Source organism: Hordeum vulgare, chromosome 2H, assembly GCF_904849725.1.
Source record: "Hordeum vulgare subsp. vulgare chromosome 2H, MorexV3_pseudomolecules_assembly, whole genome shotgun sequence".
NCBI lineage: Eukaryota > Viridiplantae > Streptophyta > Magnoliopsida > Poales > Poaceae > Hordeum > Hordeum vulgare.
Genome location: NC_058519.1, coordinates 19,581,874 through 19,604,118, shown reverse-complemented (window position 1 = coordinate 19,604,118; position 22,245 = coordinate 19,581,874). Strand labels below are relative to the sequence as shown.

At 43.1% G+C, this 22,245-nt stretch overlaps 1 protein-coding gene across 1 annotated transcript; it reads left to right on the top strand.

Annotated features, from left to right (window-relative positions):
- Positions 1-15,500: 15,500 nt before the first annotated feature.
- Positions 15,501-16,634, top strand: LOC123424532 (heavy metal-associated isoprenylated plant protein 27). The gene is made up of 2 exons (XM_045108160.1): positions 15,501-15,790; positions 16,028-16,634. The coding sequence occupies exons 1-2, from the start codon at positions 15,634-15,636 to the stop codon at positions 16,336-16,338; spliced, it is 468 nt and encodes a 155-aa protein (XP_044964095.1). The 5' UTR covers positions 15,501-15,633; the 3' UTR covers positions 16,339-16,634.
- Positions 16,635-22,245: the final 5,611 nt, after the last annotated feature.

Here is a 22,245-nt window from a genome sequence, read left to right as displayed (position 1 = left end):
TCTTTGGCCGGAAATGATTAGAGGTATCTTCATGGTGCTTCTCTTTCACAAGTAAAAACTGAAACCTGTGAGTTTTCATTTGTGCAGTAAACTTCCTCATATGATCTTAGTCACAGTAAGATATTACAGTTAGTAGAGTTTTTTTTTAAGGGTGGACTTGCCGGAAGTTTCGTAGAAATTTGCATGGGATCTTATGTTTTATGGTACTATATCAATTAACATACGTTTGTGTCAATGTAGTACAGCTTGAAGAAGAAAACAAGTATAGATGGACATTGTGTTCTCAGGACAATTTAGCATTAAGTCTTTGTACAATGCCCTAAAAGCCATACGAATTGCTTATCCATGCAAAGATATGTGGAAAAGTAAAGTGTCTTTGAAGGTCTTTCTCTCGCTGGCTTTTATGAAAATTGTGAAAGTTAGTCTTTCTCTGGCTGGTTTTTATGAAAATTGTGAAAATTTAGTCTTTCTCGGGTCGGCTTTTGTGAAAACTGTGAAAGTTAGTCTTTCTCTGGCTGGCTTTTGTGAAAATTGTGGGTGGCAAGGGTGGTCTGGATTCGGCAGATTAAAATTATCTGGCAACTGAACACCAGGGTGTTTCAATGACCAGTGGACCCGGTCCCATCCAACGACATTACAGAAGGTGCCAAATTATCAAACAAAGAAGTAAAGTGGGGTAAAAGATTCAATTTCTCGGAAGAAGGGTCGTAGTAGTGAACCAAAGTTACGCGCTACCCCAGGGGCCAGAAGGCCCAACTAATGGGTTTTTTTTTTTTAAAATTACCACAGTACAACTTTAAAACAAAACAAAGGTTGAGTGACCTGGATTATTTTGCTAACTAAACTTAAAACAAATGCCAACCTCGAACTAAAAATGCACACAAAACTATGAAATGCAATCTATCAATATAAAAATGACAACTCTTAATAAATAGAAAAAATGCATGTCTAAAAATAAAAAATGCCATCTCTTAATAATCAAATGCCTTATCTTAATACAAAATGGCATATGCTAATAAACAAAAAATGCCATCTCTTACTATAAAAATGTCATTTCTTAATAAATAAAATGACATCTCTTAATATAAAAATGACATCACGCAATATAAAAATGACATCACGCATTATAAAAAGGGAAAGTCTTTCGTCCCACCGGCTGATCCGGTGAATCTGTCATCCCTTTCCTCGTCCGTCGATCTGGCATCCATCTGACGAACCAGATCCCGCACCCATAGGAGAAACGACCTGATCGTTTTCCTGAAACTGGAGCGTAGTTTCAGGAAACGGTCTGAAGCTGCACGATCTATTCAGAGGAGGCGGGCAACTAGTGGATCCCGGGAGGCTCTCGAGAGGCGACGGCGCGGCCGGGGCTCGCCGTGACGACGACTACTCCTTCGGTAGCGGTGGCGGCCAGTACCACCCCAAGCAGGTACGCCCGTCCCCTTTTCCCCTCGCGCGTGCTCCATGAGCTTGAGCAGGAATGGAATTAGGCGCCGCACCTCGGCCCCCTGGCGAGCTGCAGGAGCTCGTGCTGGTGCCGGTCAGGCGCCGACCTTGGCCCCCTCGCGAGCTGCAGGAGCTCGTGTTGGTGCCGGTCAGGCGCCGCACCTCGGCACCCTGGCGAGCTGCATGAGCTCGTGCTGGTGCTGGTGCTGTAGCCTTTAGCAGTCGAGCTAGTCGACCACGTCGTCGTCGGCGCAAAGCAGCTCCTTGACTTTTGTTTGCAAAAATTCCTGAAACATGACCTTTGTTGCAAAAAATTCTCTCGCAAAAGTACCTATGTTGCAGAAAGGCGAAGAAAAAAAAATTCTGCAACAAGCAAATTGTTTCTGAAACTCGACCGTTGTTTTAGGAATTAACGGGTCCAAAGTTTATTCTTGCAACAAAGTGAAAATTTCTGCAACTCAGCCATCGTTTCAGGAATTATGGGATGCGTGACCGGAGCGGAACAGACGGCTACGCGTAGATCGGACGGCCCTCCATGTGGCGGATATTTATTAAACATCCGTCGGTGGATGCGTAGCAGGCCCCTTATAAAAATGCATCTCTTACTAACGAAAATGCCATTTCTTAATAATTAGAATGTCATCTCTTAATATAAAAATGACTTCAGGCAATAGATCTATATCTCGCTTCACGCGAGATGGAAGCTATGAATGAAATAACTCCTCAAGAAGCAACTAGGCTGGCTCGTTTCCAGTTTTCTTGCTTCGGTGGTTCGTGGCATGCGAACGCTTCGTTTGCTCGTTGTTTTTCGCTCGCGAACGTTTATTTTTTTTTCTTCTGTTTTTTGCTTCCTCGTTTTTCTCTGGTATTTTAGCTTTTCTTTGTTTTTCACCGATTTCTTCTTTTCCTTACCCCTTCTCATTGGTTTCCCTCTTTCCTTTCTATTTCCATCCTTTCATTTGTTTTTTTGTTTATTTACTTACTTTCACTGATTTTTTTCGTTGTTTTTCTTTGTTTCTTCCACGGCTTTAATGAATTTTTTTTTTGCTTCTTTCTTTCTCGTTTTCATAGGTTTTCTTTGTTTCTGTCTTGTGCTTCACTGTTTACATTGTTTTGCACTTGTTTGCTCTGTTTCTTTTTTTCTTGGTTTCTTATGTTTCTTTTCGGGCTTCTGTTGTTCTTTTGTTTTTCCTCCTTTTTTATTTTCATTCTACATTGTTCGCATACGTCAATATTTTTTTATCACATATTTAACATTTTTTAAATGTAAGTATAGTGTTTTGTCAATACATGATCACTATTTTTTCCTGTGCCATGTTTAACATTTTTCAAATACAAGATTAACTTTGATTTAATATATTGTCAAATTGTCTCTATAGATATTAATTTTTTTTCAAATGCTTGATTAAAAAACTAAGTACTTGATTATTTTTTTATTTTGCATCGTCAAATGTTTTCTATACAAATTCAGCATTTTTGAAGTGCTTGATTAACATTTTTTCAAATGCAATATTAACTTTTCTTTTAATATATGGTCAACATTTTTCCTTCATACATTTAAAAAATTCAAAAGCTTCATTAGCATTTTTCAAATACAAGTCTAACAACATGTGGTTGGATAGTTAAGAGTATAATGGTATCCCTAGCCCACCATAGTTCAAGTTCTATATTTGATATTGATGCTCGCATTTTCTTAGATATATTTCAAGCCTTTTGGAGATGTGCGTGGAGTGGGATGAGACGTTTCCGGCGATTAAAAAGGTGTATGGGGTAACTTCGTTAATCTCATGATAATATGCTGGCTCGGTCATTTGAAGGTGCTCATTGATACGTCTCAAACGTATCTATAATTTTTGATGGTTTCATGCTGTTATCTTGTTAACTTTGGATGTTTTATGTACCTTTTATAATTTTTTTGAAAACTAACTTATTAATTCAGTGTCAAATGTCAGTTCCTGTTTTTTCTGTGTTTTTGACTCTTTTCAGATCTGATTTTCAAATGGAGTCCAAACGGAATAAAATCCCCAAAATAAATTTTTCCAGAACGGAAGAAGATCAGGGGACTTGAGGGCCAAGGCAGGAGAGCCACAGGGGGTCCACAAGCCCTGTAGCCGCCACCACGGGGGCGGCTACCAGGCTTGTGGCCTCCCTGGCGCCCCCCTGCCCTAGCTCTTTTGCTTATATATTCCTTAAAATCCAGAAAAAAATTAGGGCATCCACGAAAACACTTTTCCGCCGCCGCAAGCTTCCGTTTCCGCGAGATCTCATCTGGAGACCCTTCCCGGTGCCCTGCCAGAGGGGACTTTGGAGTTGGACGGCTTCTACATCAACATCATCGCCTCTTCAATGACTCGTGAGTAGTTCACTTCAGACCTACGGGTCCGTAGTTAGTAGCTAGATGGCTTCTTCTCTCTCTTGGATCTTCAATACAAAGTTCTCGATGATCTTCATGAAGATCTATCCGATGTAATCCTCTTTGGCGGTGTGTTTGTCGAGATCCGATGAATTATGGATTTGTGATCAGATTATCTATGAATTATATTTGAGTCTTTGTTGATTTCTTATATGCATGATTTGATATCCTTGTAAGTCTCTCCCAGTCTTGGGTTTTGTTTGGCCAACTAGATCTATGATTCTTGCAATGGGAGAAGTGCTTGGTTTTGGGTTCATACCGTGTGGTGACCTTTCCGAGTGACAGAAGGGGTAGCAAGGCACGCATCGTGTTGTTGCCATCAAGGGTAACAAGATGGGCTTTTATCATAGATATGAGATTGTCCATCTACATCATGTCATCTTGATTAAGGCGTTACTCTGTTCTCATGAACTTAATACACTAGATGCATGCTGGATAGCGGTCGACGTGTGGAGTAATAGTAGTAGATGCAGAAAGTATCGGTCTACTTGTTTTGGACGTGATGCCTATAGATATAATCATTGCCTTAGATAACGTCACGACTTTGCGTGGTTCTATCAATTGCTCGACAGTAATTTGTTCACCCACCGTCTACTTGCTTCCATGAGAGAAGCCACTAGTGAATACTACGGCCCCCGGGTCCATTCACAACTATCGTTTCCGCTTTCACTTTTACTTTGCTTTGTTTCTTTTTGCTTTCAGTTCTCACTTTGCAAACAATCTATAAGGGATTGACAACCCCTTCATAGCGTTGGGTGCAAGCTCTTTGTGTTTGTGCAGGTACTTCTGACAATCCTTCACTGGATTGATACCTTGGTTCTCAAAACTGAGAGAAATACTTACCGCCGCTGTGCTACATCACCCTTTCCGCTTCGAAGGAACACCAACGCAAGGCTCGAAGGCCACGGGGGAATCCTTTGCATATTTGCCAAGGAAGTCCCTAAAGGCGTAGCCGTAGCAGAAGGATTCCTGGTGCCGTTGCTGAGGAGTAAATAGTCTCCCGTCAACACGCTTGTTTCTGGCGCCGTTGGAAGGTCTTTTCTTGCAGTAGCAGAAGTATTTCTGGCGCCGTTGCTGGGGAAGGAGAGATCTATCCAAGTAGGTGTCACAAACTCTTCTCTTGCATTTACCTTTTTTGCCAGTTGCCTCTCGTTTTCCTCTCCCCCACTTCACATTTGCCGTTTTTATTTGCCTTTCTCCTTTGCCATTTTCATTTTCCTTTCTCCTTTGCCGTTTCGTTTTGCCTTTTTGCCTTTCTCTTTTGCCGTTCTCTTTTGCCCGCCTACTTCCTGCTCGTTTGTGTGTGGGATAGTCCATCAATGGCTAGACCCACCACTCCAAACGATACCCCTGAGAACGAAGTTCTCAATTTCGAGCAGATTGAGAAAGAAAGTTTAAAGGACGCTTGGTACAAGATTTGCAATTCTCAAAGTAGATCTACTCGTAAGCAATCCACTGCCATTCTTCTTCACAGTTTTTATGTTGGAATCTCTCCTTGGAATAGGTATATTCTTGATACCATTGTAGGCGGAAATTTTTTGGGGAGCCATACTGTTGACTCCTATGGAGCTATCATGAATTTGGTAGGCTCAACCCCGCTCATGGTTAATGGGACTACCTTGACCTTGGGACACGTTATGCAAAGGCTTGACGCTATTGAAAACAAAATTGCCACAATTGAACTTATTGAGGGTTTGGACAGAAAGATCCACAATCAAATTACTCAGTACGGATCCAAAGTGGGAATGGTCTTGAAAAACTTAAGGGAGAAGGAACCTATAGTTAATGATTCCTCTAGAATTGGCAAACTAGAAGATGTCATAACCATCTTGGGTTCCGCTTTTGCCGCTGTGCAAAATACTCCAACTCTCCTCTCAAAAAGACCTTCAAGTCTGTTTTTGTTCCTAAAGCTAGTGGTGATTCATCCAATAAAGATGAAGATCTTAAGATGATAAATGATCATGCTACTTATGGTTTGAGCACCAAAGATGACTATACGTGATTCCATCATCTTTTGCCTAGCTAAGGGCGTTAAACAATAGCGCTTGTTGAGAGGCAACCCAACGAATCTATCCTTTTTCTTTCTGTTTTGTGTTTTCCACACTTTCATAATTCTGTTATGATTGTGTTTTTTGTGTTTCTTTTTGCGTTTGTGCCAAGCAAAACCGTTATGATTAGTCTTGGGGATGATCGTTTGGTCATGCTGGAAAAGACAGAAATTTTCTGCTCACGAAAAGAATTTTCAGTTTTTTTCTGTAAGAGCTTTTGAGTTGATTCTTTTTGCTGCTGATTGCTACGCAAATTCTTCAGATTTTCGTAATTCTTCAGAATTTTTGAAGTACCAGAAGTGTACGAAGTATACAGATTTCTACAGACTGGTCTGCTGTTAACAGATTCCGTTTTTGTTGAGTTCGTTGCTTATTTTGATGAAACTATGGATAGTATCGGGGGGTATTAGCCATGTAAGATTGAAAATACAATAACCCAACATCAACATAAGTAGAATTCAAGTTTGCTACAGTACCTAAGGAAGTGGTGGTTTGCTTTCTTATACTAATGTTATCACGAGTTTCTGTTTAAGTTTCGTGGTGTGAAGTTTTCAAGTTTTGGGTGAAGTTCTTATGGACAAAAAGATAAAGAGTGGCAAGAGCTCAAGCTTGGGGATGCCCAAGGCACCCCAAGATGATTCAAGGATGTCGTAAAAGCCTAAGCTTGGGGATGCCCCGGGAACGCATCCCCTCTTTCGTCTTCAATCCATCGGTAACGTTACTTGGGGCTATATTTTTATTCACCACATGTTATGTGTTTTGCTTATAGCGTCTTGTATCGTAGGAGTCTTTTATTTTTGTTGTGTCATAATCTTCCTTGCTGCACACCTAGAGAGAGAGACATGCGCTCACCGTGATTTTGTCGAGCTTCACTTATATCCTCAGGTAGACAATTCAGCTCACATGTGCTTCACTTATATCTTTTGAGCTAGTTGATTTTGCTCTGTGTGCTTCACTTATATCTTTTAGAGAACGGAAGCGTGTGGCTTGGTAGTTGATCTATGCTATGAAAGTAGTCTCAAAAGGGATAGTTATCCAAAGGGATATGAAACTTCCATCTCCATGTGCATTGAATAGTTAGAGAAGTTTGATTCATCTCAATCAGTTTTTAGTTGTGGTTGTGGTAATATTGAAGTTATGCTAGTAAGGTGTTGTGGATCTAGAAATACTTGTGTTGAAGTTAGTGATTCCCGTATCATGCACGTATGGTGAACCGCTATGTGATGAAGTCTGAGCATGATTAGTCTATTGATTGTCATCCTTTGTGTGGCGGTCGGGATCGCGCGATGGTTTATACCTACCAACCCTTCCCCTAGGAGTATGCGTTGAATGCTTTGTTTCGATTACTACTAAAACTTTTGCAACAAGTATATGAGTTCTTCATGACTAATGTTGAGTCCATGGTTTAGATGCACTTTCACCTTCCACCATCACTATCTTCTTAGTGCCGTGCAACTTTCGCCGGTGCACAAAACCCACCATTAGCCTCCCTCAAAACAGCCACCATACCTACCTATTATAGCTTTTTCAAAGTCATTCCGAGATATATTGCCATGCAACTACCACCATGACATGATGTTTCCATTGATGTCTATGCCATGCTAGATCATTGTCACGGTACACTACCGAAGGCATTCCATATAGATTCATCATTGTTCTAAGTCTTGAGTTGTAAGTGTGATGATCATCATTGATGGAGCATTGTCCCATGTGAGGAAATAAAAGAGGCCAGCGAAGCCCATATACAAAAAGAGGCCAAAGATGCCCACCAAAATAAATAAATAAATAAATAAATAAATAATAAATAAAAAAGAGGCCAAAGAGCCCACCAAAAAATGAGAGAAAAAGAGAGAAGGGACAATGCTACTATCCTTTCACACTTGTGCTTATTAAGCACCATGTTCTTCATGATTGAGAGTCTCTCGTTTTGTCACCACCATATAGCCAGTGGGAAATTTTCATTATATAACTTGGCTTGTATATTCCAATGATAGGCTTCTTCAAATTTGCCTTAGGTCTTCGTGAGCAAGCAAGTTGGATGCACACCCACTAGTTTTCTTTAAGAGATTTCACTTACTCTTAGCTCTAGTGCATCATTTGTATGGCAATCCCTACTCATTCACGTTGATATCTATTGATGAGCATCTCCATAGCTAATTGATATGCCTAGTCAATGTGACCATTTTCTCCTTGTTTGCCTTGCAACCTCCACCACACTCCATTCCACTTATAGTGCTAAAACAATGGCTCACGCTCATATATTGCGTGAGAGTTGAAAAGCTTTGAGAAAGTAAAGGTGTGAAAACAATTACTTGGCCAATACCGGGGTTGTGCATGATTTAAATTCGTTGTGCAAGGATGATAGAGCATAGCCAGACTGTATGATTTTGTAGGGATAACTTTCTTTTGGCCTTGTTATTTTGAAAGTTCTTGATTACCTTGCTAGTTTGCTTGAAGTATTATTGTCTCCACATCAATAGCAAACTATTGTTTTGAATCTAATGGATCTGAACATTCACATCACATAAGAGGAGTTACAAAGGACATCTATGCTAGGTAGCATGAAAGCTTGAAAAATTCATTCTTTATCACTTCCCTACTCGAGGACGAGCAGGAGTTAAGCTTGGGGATGCTTGATACGTCTCAAACGTATCTATAATTTTTGATGGTTTCATGCTGTTATCTTGTCAACTTTGGATGTTTTATGTACCTTTTATATCTTTTTTGGGACTAACTTATTAATTCAGTGCCAACTGCCAGTTCTTGTTTTTCTGTGTTTTTGACTCTTTTCAGATCTGATTTTGGAACGGAGTCCAAACGGAATAAAATCCACGAAATAAATTTTTCCAGAACAGAAGAAGATCACGGGACTTCAGGGCCAAGGCAGGAGAGCCACAAGGGGCCCACAAGCCCTGTAGCCGCCACCACTGGGGGGTGGCTACCAGGCTTGTGGTCTCCCTGGCGCCCCCCTGCCCTAGCTCTTTCCCCTATATATTCCCTAAAATCCAGGAAAAAAAATCAGGCATCCACGAAAACACTTTTCCGCCACCGCAAGCTTCCGTTTCCGCGAGATCTCATCTGGAGACCCTTCCCGGTGCCCTGTCGGAGGGGACTTTGGAGTTGGAGGGCTTCTACATCAACATCATCGCCTCTTCAATGACTCGTGAGTAGTTCACTTCAGACCTACGGGTCCGTAGTTAGTAGCTAGATGGCTTCTTCTCTCTCTTGGATCTTCAATACAAAGTTCTCGATGATCTTCATGAAGATCTATCCGATGTAATCCTCTTTGGCGGTGTGTTTGTCGAGATCCGATGAATTGTGGATTTGTGATCAGATTATCTATGAATTATATTTGATTCTTTGTTGATTTCTTATATGCATGATTTGATATCCTTTAAGTCTCTCCCAGTCTTGGGTTTTGTTTGGCCAACTAGATCTATGATTCTTGCAATGGGAGAAGTGCTTGGTTTTGACAGAAGGGGCAGCAAGGCACGCATCGTGTTGTTGCCATCAAGGGTAACAAGATGGGCTTTTATCGTAGATATGAGATTGTCCATCTACATCATGTCATCTTGATTAAGGCGTTACTCTGTTCTCATGAACTTAATACACTAGTTGCATGCTGGATAGCGGTCGACGTGTGGAGTAATAGTAGTAGATGCAGAAAGTATCAGTCTACTTGTTTTGGACGTGATTCCTATAGATATAATCATTGCCTTAGATAACGTCACGACTTTGCTTGGTTCTATCAATTGCTCGACAGTAATTCGTTCACCCACCGTCTACTTGCTTTCATGAGAGAAGCCACTAGTGAATACTACGGCCCCTGGGTCCATTCACAACTATCGTTTCTGCTTTCACTTTTACTTTGCTTTGTTTCTTTTTTGCTTTCAGTTCTTAGTTTGCAAACAATCTATAAGGAATTGACAACCCCTTCATAGCATTGGGTGCAAGCTCTTTGTGTTTGTGCAGATACTTGTGACAATCCTTCACTGGATCGATACCTTGGTTCTCAAAACTGAGAGAAATACTTACCGCCGCTGTGCTACATCACCCTTTCCTCTTCGAAGGAACACCAACGCAAGGCTCGAAGGCCACGGGGGAATCCTTTGCATATTTGCCAAGGAAGTCCCTAAAGGCGTAGCCGTAGCAGAAGGATTCCTGGTGCCGTTGCTGAGGAGTAAATAGTCTCCCGTCAACACGCTTGTTTCTGGCGCCGTTGGAAGGTCTTTTGTTGCAGTAGCAGAAGTATTTCTGGCGCCGTTGCCGGGGAAGGAGAGATCTATCCAAGTAGGTGTCACAAACTCATCTCTTGCATTTACCTTTTTTGCCAGTTGCCTCTCGTTTTCCTCTCCCCCACTTCACATTTGCCGTTTTTATTTGCCTTTCTCCTTTGCCGTTTCGTTTTGCCTTTTTGCCTTTCTCTTTTGCCGTTCTCTTTTGCCTGCCTACTTCCTGCTCGTTTGTGTGTGGGATAGTCCATCAATGGCTAGACCCACCACTCCAAACGATACCCCTGAGAACGAAGTTCTCAATTTCAAGCAGATTGAGACAGAAAGTTTAAAGGACGCTTGGTATAGGATTTGCAGTGCTCAAAGTAGATCTACTCGTAAGCAATCCACTACCGTTCTTCTTTGCAGTTTTTATGTTGGAATCTCTCCTTGGAATAGGTATATTCTTGATACCATTGTAGGCGGAAATCTTTTGGGGAGCCATACTGTTGACTCCTATGGAGCTATCATGAATTTGGTAGGCTCAACTCCGCTCATGGTTAATGGGACTACCTTGACCTTGGAACACGTCATGCAAAGGCTTGACGCTATTGAAAACAAAATTGCCACAATTGAACTTATTGAGGGTTTGGACAGAAAGATCCACAATCAAATTACTCAGTACGGATCCAAAGTGGGAATGGTCTTGAAAAACTTAAGGGAGAAGGAACCTATAGTTAATGATTCCTCTAGAATTGGCAAACTAGAAGATGGCATAACCAACTTGGGTTCCGCTTTTGCAATGAACTTTTTTCTTATTAGCGATCTTTGTATGAACTTTGTTTTAATTCATTTATATTTGTGGAAATTCATTATCTTTTGTTGGATATGGGAACTTTTTTTGACTTTCTAAACCAGTTTTTTAAATTGAAACATGTTTTTGAATATGGAAACTTCTTGTAAAATGATAGATTTTTTTGTAATACATGATCACTTTATAATTTCTTGAACTTCTTTCAAAATTCATTAATATTCGAATTATTGAATATATATTTTTGGTAAATCGGAATATCTAATAAAGAAGAGCAAGATAAAATGGAACTACATGCAAAAAAACTAAACTTTGAAAAATGATTTTTGAATGTTTCAAATAGGAAACAATTTTTGATGGCCTTAATTGTTGGTTGATGAACAATTGGCAGGTGAATCCAAGTTTTGGTAACAAGGGAGAGAGTAAATGCCTGTATTCGCAAATTCAGAAGGGTAAGTCATCATACTTTTTTCTGTTATTGTCAATACTTTGGAAATACAAGGATTATATCGGCATGTCTTTTATGTGCGGAGCTTTATCTGAAAATGGATCTTTTATGTGCAGATAAATTTACCGAGCATCTTCAAAAATAAGGACTTGCTACTGATGTTTCATGGACTCATTTGTTTCTGTGTCATTCACCAGCATTTTCAGAAGTTAGAGCTATAACTGATTTTGTGATCATGAGGGATATGCATATTAGGATGCCTCTTGGATTTGGATTTATCGCAATCGATACACAGTAAAGTACGTGGATACGTCCATCCCATTGTTCTTAGTGCATCTGTTGAATTGCATTGTTTATTTATTTTCATATCATTTATCATGAATTTGTTTTCCAAATTGGTAGTCCTTCGGATGCTCTGGTATAGTTATCCCCGATGTTTTTTCGCAGCTGGTACACAGTAAAATATCTGGATACACTAATCCCCGATGTTTTAAGGGTTGTGGCCCTTCAGTTTAAAATAATTTAACTTGTTGATGGTGAAAATTAGTTGATGAACTGTGCTTCTTCCAATTCTAAGTTTTGTCCCTTACATGCTCACTTCTATGCATTTCTTACGGTTCATTATTCTGTACAAGAAATATACCAAAACAACACAAAGTTGTCCTCCTCATGTTACTCGGTACGAAGACCATCGACCATCACGATAGCATTGGCCTTCTTATAAGAAGATGATGAGCCAATTGGCCTTATGAAACATCCATGATATCATTGATCAGAGTAGTAGTGCAATACCCTAATATATGTTTCTAAGTGGGCATCATTTAACATCATACCTATCTTTTTACTGTTTTATTCTTTGACCCCTTAACTCTAGATAACTATTGTGGATTATTTGAGGAGATAAACATTTCAAACACAATTTAGTTAATATTCTACTCATTTTCGTGGCTCTCTTTGTAAAGAAAGCGATTATCCATTTCTACTCATGTCTAAACTGGGTATATGCTTTGGTGTATTTCTTCAATGAAAAACTTCCTGAACATGTGTTAATTGTGCGCTTTATCTACTTAATTTTTTTGTGGGCTTTTACATTCAGATTCAGCTGCCACCAACATAAACGTGGCTATGACGGAAGATGGTACATATATGTCATGACACTCTACACTGTTTGCACAAGCACTACTATTAGTAGTTATAGATCAGCTACCACTTACAATGGTGCCCACCTCCTATGATGGATATTTTTGTTTATAACTTATTAATTGGATGTTAGAACATGTATTATCCATGTAAGAATCTATTCATTCTTATTTTGGGTCTTGTCTTTAATCATTAATTTGGTTTTTAGAATTTTACATGCTATCTTTCAGAATCATGTCGGTGCCTTGTAGAGATTTGGTTCATGTTTAGCTAATGCTTTTGTTGCTGCAGAACATTGCTTTGCAAACGTTTAGGATGCTAGACTGATTGTGTTGCTTCGTTCTGGTCTAAGGATCTCTTATGCTAAAATATTATGGTGCTTTGCTAACTGATGGTGGTTCTTTGTGCTTGTCAAATAAATTTTAGGCTGACAATGGTTAGTTAGTAGTTGTTACTTCCTCCGTATTTTTTTGACAATTGCTACTTCGTCTGTAAAGAAATATATATTGCTCTCTACATTTCAGTTTATAAGTCATCTTATAATAAAGAAATAGTTTCAAAACACTTAGGCGCGGTGCATTAGCTTCCACCTTGTTTTTTGATTTTTTTTTACATGAATAAAGGAATCAACCAATACGTAAGAGACGTGAGCGTGTATGTTTTTAATGATTCGAGAATAACTAACACGACATGCAGTGATCAATTCATTGCATGCAATGAAACTAATTAGTAAATTAACATTAATTTCTCTTGTTTTTCTCTCCATCTTGATCACGACGCACAACCTAAAATAACTTACAAACCGAGACAGAGGGAGTAGACAACATTTTTGTTTGGGAATGAGAATGTTACCCGAGAACTAATGTGTGTCAACTCATAAAAATGAGGCCCGCCATCGACGGCCCCCAGCCACTAGTATGAGTATGAGAATGGAAACGCAGCGTGGGCCAGCCAGGAGCGTTCATTTCCCTCCAACTCCGCAGTTCTTTTCTTTTTTTTGGTGGGAGGGCCAACCCCGCGGCAGTGTGGAGCCACGTTCGTCCATGCATGCATCCCTCCGGAAACGAAAATATCTGCGGGCAGCTGATGTGGCAGAGAGCGGAGGAGGGGAGAAGGAAGGAAGGAAGGAAGGTGCGTCGCATCTGAACCGATGCACAGCACGACTCCCCCACCCACCAGCCAATCAAGTCCGTCCGTCCCGAGGTCGGCCAGCCGGAGCCGGTGATTAGATTACCGAAAACGACGACGACGTACGGCTCCATTCGTTGGCACCCGCACGTACTCCAACTACAGTTATAAACAGCAGTGCGGCACCCACACTGGCTGCACGCTGCTGGAGACTCCACACCCCACCGGAAGATGCCTCCTGGACACTAGCTGGCCGGGCGCCCGCCGCGTTGCCTTGCTTGCATAGTGTTGGAGTCATTAACGCCGTTGATGAGCAGTCTTGGCTGACACAATCTAGGGAGCTTAAGCTTAGTAATATAATCACAGCACAGAACTCCATAGCCCACGTGAAAGCTCGTGAACGACCAGCGATACAGCTGAACTCTCCAGATGCGGGAGTATTCTACTTACTGCTGCATCGGTGAACATGGCGTGGTGGTACTGCTGCTCCAAATCTGGAGATCCAAAGCGACGATGGCTAGTCCCCAGGTGGCGACGTCCAAGAAAAGAATCCCAGAAGCGTCAGTGGTCGGCCGCCTCCCCTCTCGTGGTCGTACTCGTACGAGTACAAGAATGAAGAAACTGAGCGGCACAGCTACCACCTTGACCGCCTTGATGGCGGCGGTGAGGCCACCCTCGGTATGAACTGGGAAGGCAAGGCTCACCACCAGCCCATGCGCCCACTTGGCTGGCACGCCGGCCAGATTATGGCTGCTGTACTGTTTGTTGTTTCTTTGTCCTAGCGACACTAGTGCGGCACTGTTAGTGAGGATGGACAACCCTTGTTTTCTTGTTTTCAAAATTTCAGCATAAACCAACTATAGACCTTCTTTTATTTACTACTACTTCCTATATTTTTTTTAAAAAAGTTTCACTACAGATTACTACGAATGTATATAAACATGCTTTATAATGTAGATTTGTTTATTTTATTCTATACGTAAGCCTCTAATAAAATCTTTAAAGGAAATTATATTTAAGAGCTGAAACTTGGATATCCCAGGATGATATCCATAGTCCTCCAAACTCGAAAGGAAAATTTATGATATTTGCGGACAAGCCTGAGAATTCGCGGGGGAGCTTTCGTGTTCCAACGGCATTCAGTTTGGCGCGTTCAAACCCACACGAGCCCATCGGACGATGAAGGTTCACCGCCACATCCGCTGCTAATCCACAACGCCAAACCTCTGCCACCTAGGAAGCGACACGTCGCCGCCGGAGAAGAGAAGGGTGGATAAGTAGCAGCAGTGAGGAGAAACAGCGGTCGCCGTCCGCCGTACGTGTGAGCTCTGCACTCCGATGACTGGTTGCCACATGGCTGCCGGCAGCTCGTCTCGACGTGTCACTGCGGCGTGCCAATCCTATGAACAGTCCGAGCACCTCCCGGAGTTTCTGCATGTTTGGCCGGTGGTCGGTGGCCGGAGTACGACCAGTGCACAGACGTACGACGGGTCCAAAGCGACGGTTACTACTCCGGCTCGCCGTGGTGGTCGGCCGGCCGTTTCCGCGTGGCACGGCACAAAAAGTCAGTGACCGCCGCCCCCACGCCACTCGTGCAGCTCCCTTGACCGCCGTAGCACCGGCGGTGAGCGTCACCATCGCCTCACCCTCACTAGCGCTCACATGGCACCATACCGCCACCTGGCGCTGCCGACTACGCCTGGGCCCACCCGCCAGCCACACCCACCGCTTTTCCCACCAGCTTCCTCCCCCACCCACACGCCTCCATGCCTGGCTCCGTCCACACGTGTCGCGCCGGCACTGGCCGAGCACGCTCCCCCGGGCGCCTATAAACGCAGCCCCCCCAGCCCAAGGTTTCCTCGTCTCATCCAGCATCCGGCAGTGCTTGCAGAAGTTGAACTCGAATTCAGCCGAACAATTTCTTGGGGCTTTGAGAAAGAGAGAGAGAGAGAGAGAGAGGTGGAAGGAGGAAGAAGAAGGGGAGCGGGATGGGGATCGTGGACGTGGTGTCGGAGTACTGCTCGCTGCCGCGGACTCGCCGGCACATGAAGAAGCGGAAGCAGTTCCAGACGGTGGAGATGAAGGTCCGGATCGACTGCGAGGGCTGCGAGCGCAAGGTCAAGAAGGCCCTCGACGACATGAAAGGTACCGCACCGTCCACCATCGAACCTTTCTTCTTCCGGCCGAATCTGATTCCTCACACATGTTTCTCCATTGGCGGAAAGAAATCCAGACCTGTGATTCGTATTGAGAAGAGAATCTTTCCTCGGCTTCTTTTCCTTCTTTGGCCAGATCTATCTTGGGTGGCACTTGGCAGGCAGCTTTGCTGAAAGTGTGTGTGTGTATTTACGGTTGTTTGGTTGGTTGTGTGTGTGCATGCAGGCGTGAGCTCGGTGGAGGTGACGCCGAAGCAGAACAAGGTGACGGTGACGGGGTACGTGGACGCGGCCAAGGTGATGCGCCGGGTGGCATACAAGACCGGCAAGCGGGTGGAGCCGTGGCCATACGTGCCGTACGACGTGGTGGCGCACCCCTACGCCCCCGGCGCCTACGACAAGCGCGCGCCCGCCGGCTACGTCCGCAACGTCATGAGCGACCCCTCCGCCGCGCCGCTCGCCAGGGCCTCCTCCACCGAGGCCAGGTACACCGCCGCATTCAGCGACGAGAACCCCAACGCCTGCTCCGTCATGTAGCCTCCCACTCTCCCTTGTCTCCGGCCGCCCGGCCACCGGCGACCTTTTCTAGCTTGCCTGCTCTGCTCTGCTCTGCTCATCCATGGCGGCGTTGGGTGGGAGGGGTCTCTAGCTAGACAGTTCGCTGGCGTTCTCCTGTGTTTTTAAAAAAACTAGACTAGACTAGTAGAAGATATGTATTCTTGCTTCGGTTTGGTGTAAGATATGTGGGATTCGGTGAGGAGGAAGCTCCATCAATCTTGTTGTTTATGAGCAATGTTCCCAATCAGTGAATCAGATGAGCGTTGCACGATTGATTTGCTCACCTTCTCAAGAAAGAAAAATGAATGATTTGGTGAATGAAAGAGACCCTGCACTAGTTAATCAATCAGGAGGCAGGAGCGTGCTGTTCCTGTTGGCAATGGAGCTGACAAGTCCCCTTGACCAACACTTATTCCTAGCCAATGATAATCACGATCTTACTGTTCTGAAACTTGGAAAAAATGTCTGAAGTTGCCCTAGCACAACAGGCCAGATCGACACCAAACTGAGATCGGCAACATGTTGCTCTGGGAAGATGACCCCACTCGATCTGGAGTTTCTTGTGCATCACTCTGCCTCAATCCCACGATACTACAAGCCGCGGTGACAAGTCTCCTTGACCAGGAGTTTATTTTAGACAAAGTTAATCATACTACTACTAGTCTTGTTTTAGGACTTGGCTAGGCTAGACAAGTGTCAAACTTCTACATATATGAGATGGTAAAATGTTTGAAGTTAGTCAAGCAAAATATAAGGTACTCCCTCCATCTCAGTTTACAAATCCGACACATATATCTAGGTCGTCAATTTAATCAACTTAATAAGAGGCATATCTTCCCTAATAATAAAGCGTGCAACGCTTCTGTCGTCCGTCGTGGTACTTTTGCAAAAACACCCCTCGCGTTTTCGCTGTCGTGGTACTTTTGCAAAAACACCCCTCGCGTTTTCGCTATTCAACCCGCAGTACGTTTCTAAGTTATTAACGTTTCGGATTTACATAACCCCCCTCCCCGGCTTATCCATTCCCGTCGGAGGGGCCTTCTCGCCGGCGACGGGCGAGGAGGCGATGGGCCGTCGACTGCCCGGCGACGGCGCTTGGAGGCGACGGGCCGGAGACGTATTGGCGACGGCACGCTGAGGTGGAGAGGGCTGCCGCGACGCGGTCTCCTCCCCCATTCTCTGTCTTCTCCGGCGACCCGAGTTCCACCTCCAGCCGAAGAAATTCGCCATGGCGACTGCGGTGACCGCCGCCTCCTCTCCGCAAAGCCGGGGACCGCATCCTCCTCTTCCGCCTCCTCTTATTCCACATGGCGGAGCCTCACCGCAGCCGTACCCCCCGCCCCGCGGCAGCCCTCCCCCGCCGGATCTGGCTTCACCTGGCTCATTCCCGTCCAGCAACCTCCCCGGCTACCTCCTGCGGCGGCCCGGCTTCAGTACGGTCTCTCTCTGGCCGCCGCCGCTGCCGCCTGCTCTCCATCCACTACCCCATATCGTCCCTGCGGTACGCCCCTGCACCCCGCACGTGCTCGCAGATGTGGCCCAAGCTGGTGGCCGAAGCCAAGGGCGACGGCGCCGACTGCATCGAGACCTACTTCTTCTTAAAATTGGACAAGGTGGTTTTGGTGCTGTCTATTATGCTGAGCTTAGAGGCAATATGAAGAAGCTGCACCTCAGGTGTGTTCATTGCTTCTGATATGCACATTTCAGGAGATATGATTAATTGAGCCTGAATTTCTGAATCCTAATCTTGCTCACTTTTATTACAGGGTATAGTTTCAGGAATCAATGCAGCTAGACATTCTGATGGAAAGCCACTAATTGTTCTTGAAAGGAAAAGCAGTTACATTGGGACTCTGATTGATGATCTTGTTACAAAATATCTTAGGGAGCCTTATCCCTATATAGACTAACTTTTTTGCTGATCACAATCTGAAACATAATTGTATATTTGTTTGTTGCAGATTGTAAGGTTCAAAGATAAATAATCTCATCAGGTGTTTCTTGAACCGGAGGGTAGAGATGTCCGTGAGCTATATCTACAGGTCCCTCTCTGCCCCTCAATTCTGCAAATTTCCCCCTTTTCACCAATTGTTTTCAGTCTGAGATTTGGTATCACTTGTTCTTATCTATGTAATTTTTGTGTAAAAACGATATTTTCTGCATCATTGTGTTACTCAAAATCTACAACTTAGACCATTTATACACCTCATACAGGGCTTTTCCACTGGTCTTCCTAAGAGATTGCAATTACCACTTGTGAGAACACTACCGGGACTGGAGAACTGTGTGATGCTAAGGCCAGCTTATGTTGTTGAATATGATTACTTGCCTGCTTATTAGTGCTCAAGATCGCTTATGACAAAAAAGGTTTGAGGGCTTATTCTTTGGTCAGATTAATGGAACAACAGGATATTACAGGGCTTTTCCACTTGTCTTCCTGAGAGATTGCAACTACCACTTGTGAGAACACTACCAGGACTGGAGAACTGTGTGATGCTAAGGCCAGCTTATGCTGTTGAATATGATTACTTGCCTGCTTATTAGTGCTCAAGATCGCTTATGACAAAAAAGGTTTGAGGGCTTATTCTTTGGTCAGATTAATGGAACAACAGGATATGAAGAAGCTGCAGCTCAGGTGTGTCCATTGCTTCTGATATGCCCATTTCAGGACATATGGTTAATTGAGCCTGGTTTTTTGATCCTAATCTTGCTTCTGATATGCCCATTTCAGGACATATGGTTAATTGAGCCTGATTTCAGCGGTACAAATTTGATCTGCTTCTGATACATTTCGATGATGCATATGCGGGTAAGTCGCGGCGCGCGAGCTCCGGAGCCGTTGATCCTGATGCGCGCGTAGACCCGTAGGTTCCCATGGAAGAAGCCGACGATCTGCTCCAGCGCAGAGACGAAGCCGACTGGAAAGAGTCGCCGAGGCCGCAAGGTGGACATGCTATGTCTGCGTGAGGGACGGGCTATCCTATCTCTTGTGTGGAACTGCTACAAACATATTTACCATTCTACCCTTTTAACCAAAAAATAATTAATTAACTCATTTTCCAGATCTGATGGTCAGAAAAAATCAGAGAGGGAGTTACACGAAATTACAACTCGTAACTCGCCAATCACCCTAAAAGAGCTCATTAGAAATATATGCATTTTAAGTCAATCATAGCCTTTCGCATGTAGAAATGCGCGTGCCATTGTATTAGCTACTTTTTAAAATAAGTTTAGCTACTAAGTTCAAACAGATTCACTAAATCTCAGTCGATTGAGATATACTGGAGTCTTAGTTGTCTTTCCAAGTCGTTGGATACAGGCACACTACGATTCTCTGCTAGAAAACATATATATTTTATTTTGATGTAGGAACGGTAGGAGATGCGTGCATGCAGTTCTGGTCTCTCCAAATTATATGTGTTTAATAGAGAAAGAGCATGAGCCACTAAAAACATGCGATGATTTTTTTCCCTCCTGTGCATTTGCAAATATATTAAATTGTTTCATGCAGAGGTTAAAGATAGTCTTCTTTTGAAAAGAAAAACACAGTACAAATGCAAACTCACAAACACATACATACACTAAACCCTAGAAGGACTTAGCCCGCCAGGTCTTGAGATTGATGAAATCATCACAAACGTCTTTCATCATTTATTTAAATAATACTCCTTTGTGAGACATCAAAGCGTCAAAGCTGGATTTTAATTAGTGCTGGTTTTAAGATACCAATGTCCTCCGAACCATCCAACAAAAATTTAGTTTTCAGGGTTAAAACAAAATTGACAAATTTATATATGGCATGCATACATGCAGTGCGATAATGGACATTAAAGCAAGATATGCATTTCTTCTATACCTCGGCATGTGTCTTCCTGCCCCCGCCATGCTACACTATTGTGTGTTTTGGTTCACAGGACACATCAATTTTCGTTCATCTTGTAACTCACGTGTATATATGCTATTAAAAAAAAACTCTTCCAAACCAAATAAACAATTATCTCTAAACAAATCCAACATAATAATAATTCATTTGCATTCAAACGTTTTAAAAAACGTAAAAGTCTTTTGTATTAGTTATTTAACTTTTGAATAATATTGAACATTCCAACATCTGTATGTCCCACTGAAAATAAATACACCACTCCTAGTTCATCCGGTGATAGCGCTAAGCTGAAGGAGGCGCCATCAAAGGACACCGGCCACTACAACTTTCTAAACTCTATACTCCATGGTCCATACACCAAGCATCATTGTTTAATTACCGGTATCGAGCATGTGTTTTTAAAGATAATTAACATTACTAATTGATATTGGTTTCAAAAAGATATTCATATTTTAAATATGTTCACTCTTTTTAAGCCCAAAAATTGTTCCAAATAAAAAAAATGTTAAATTTGTTCACAAAGTCATGAAAAAATATAAAAAAACATGTCCTCATAAAATATTCGGCACCAAAACATGTTCCAATTCTAATTAAAGAATAGTTTCTCAAAAAAAATATGTTTTCCCGAAAAGAAAAACATAAAACCGATTCACATACTATTTCATGAACCACTACTCTTCCAACAAATGTAGGAAGTTAGACTGATTTCTTCACGTCCACACTTGATGCTCCGAACAAGAATTAGAGGGTAACCTTATTACCAATGTTTATCAAAATTGGATGTGAGATATAGAACGTGATGACACACAGAGTAGGTTATGTAATGTTTTCGCCCGTTGCAACGCACGGGCATTTTTACTAGTATTATAAAAATATAGCATTAGAAACTTTGGATGTTCTATTTTGTAATGATATAACTTTTATTTTAAATAATATATTTTATATAAATCAAATTGATGACCTAGATACACGTACATATCTTTTAAGCTGTGACGAAGGAAGTACCAAATTTAAATAAGAGATTATCGTTGATTTAGTGCAACGTGTGTGAATTAATATGGATAGAAGGGTGTGGCACAATCAAAGTGTTGAAAAGGGTTTATCCACCCATTTCTGTTGCTCTCATCTCCAGGCACTGATTACGACTCGGCTCACTCGGTAACTTTCAAAGGAAGAAAGGGACGCAATTGAGTTGTCAAAAATGTATTTGCCTTTTTTTTATCGGTAAAATGTAGGAGTATTTGTCTTGCCGATAAGGTAACTGATGAGTCAGTGTTATTTTAGACAAAAGTTAATTCCGGGACATCAGGAGATTTTAACTAGTCAAAGTGCCAGACGGAGGAGTATCTTAAACCGGAGACACAAATATCTACAAGTCAGATTGACGGCAAACTGAGATTGGACAATATAGAGCATCTACAGCCCTATCCCATATTCATCTCAAATGTCCTGATAGACCATCAGGTCACTGACTGGCCACAGAAATGTAACCTGCTCGGATCCTCAATCGGCTTTAAACACTCGGGCTGACCGACAAGGCGACACCCCCCCACCCCCCTATCCAGTTCAAATATAGGATGGATATGGGGGGAGCACGGGAGCATCCGGGCACGCCCGCTTGATCTGTACTCGTCCGCATCGATTTTACATATATTCGTCCCCATCCACTAGCCGGACCAAACCCCGACCAATTCGCTCCAATCTCATCGGCCACCCAAGCTCACCTCCGGCGATCTTCGACTTTCTCCGGCATGCATGGGGGCAGCGGATGCAAGTCCTTTATCTCTAGATCCGTCGACCACGAGCTCATCCCACGCGTCCCCGAGGAGGAGATATTGTCCAGCTTGCGCTCCGCCGCTCCCGGGAGGAGGACGCCCTTCGGCAGCACTCCGACTTGCAGCATCGACGATCCATTGCGTCGGCGCAGACGGTGCCCGGATCCGGCGGCACTGCCTCACGGGGGCGGTGCGGTCCGTGTGGCGTCCGAACGTCATGGTGGACAC

What these genes read in the sequence shown, in the direction of transcription:
- LOC123424532 (XM_045108160.1), top strand. Translation starts at nt 15,634, where the DNA reads ATGGGGATCGTGGACGTGGTGTCGGAGTACTGCTCGCTGCCGCGGACT. An exon ending in GGCCCTCGACGACATGAAAG is followed by an intron (nt 15,791 to 16,027) that starts GTACCGCACCGT and finishes GTGTGCATGCAG; the next exon opens with GCGTGAGCTCGGTGGAGGTG.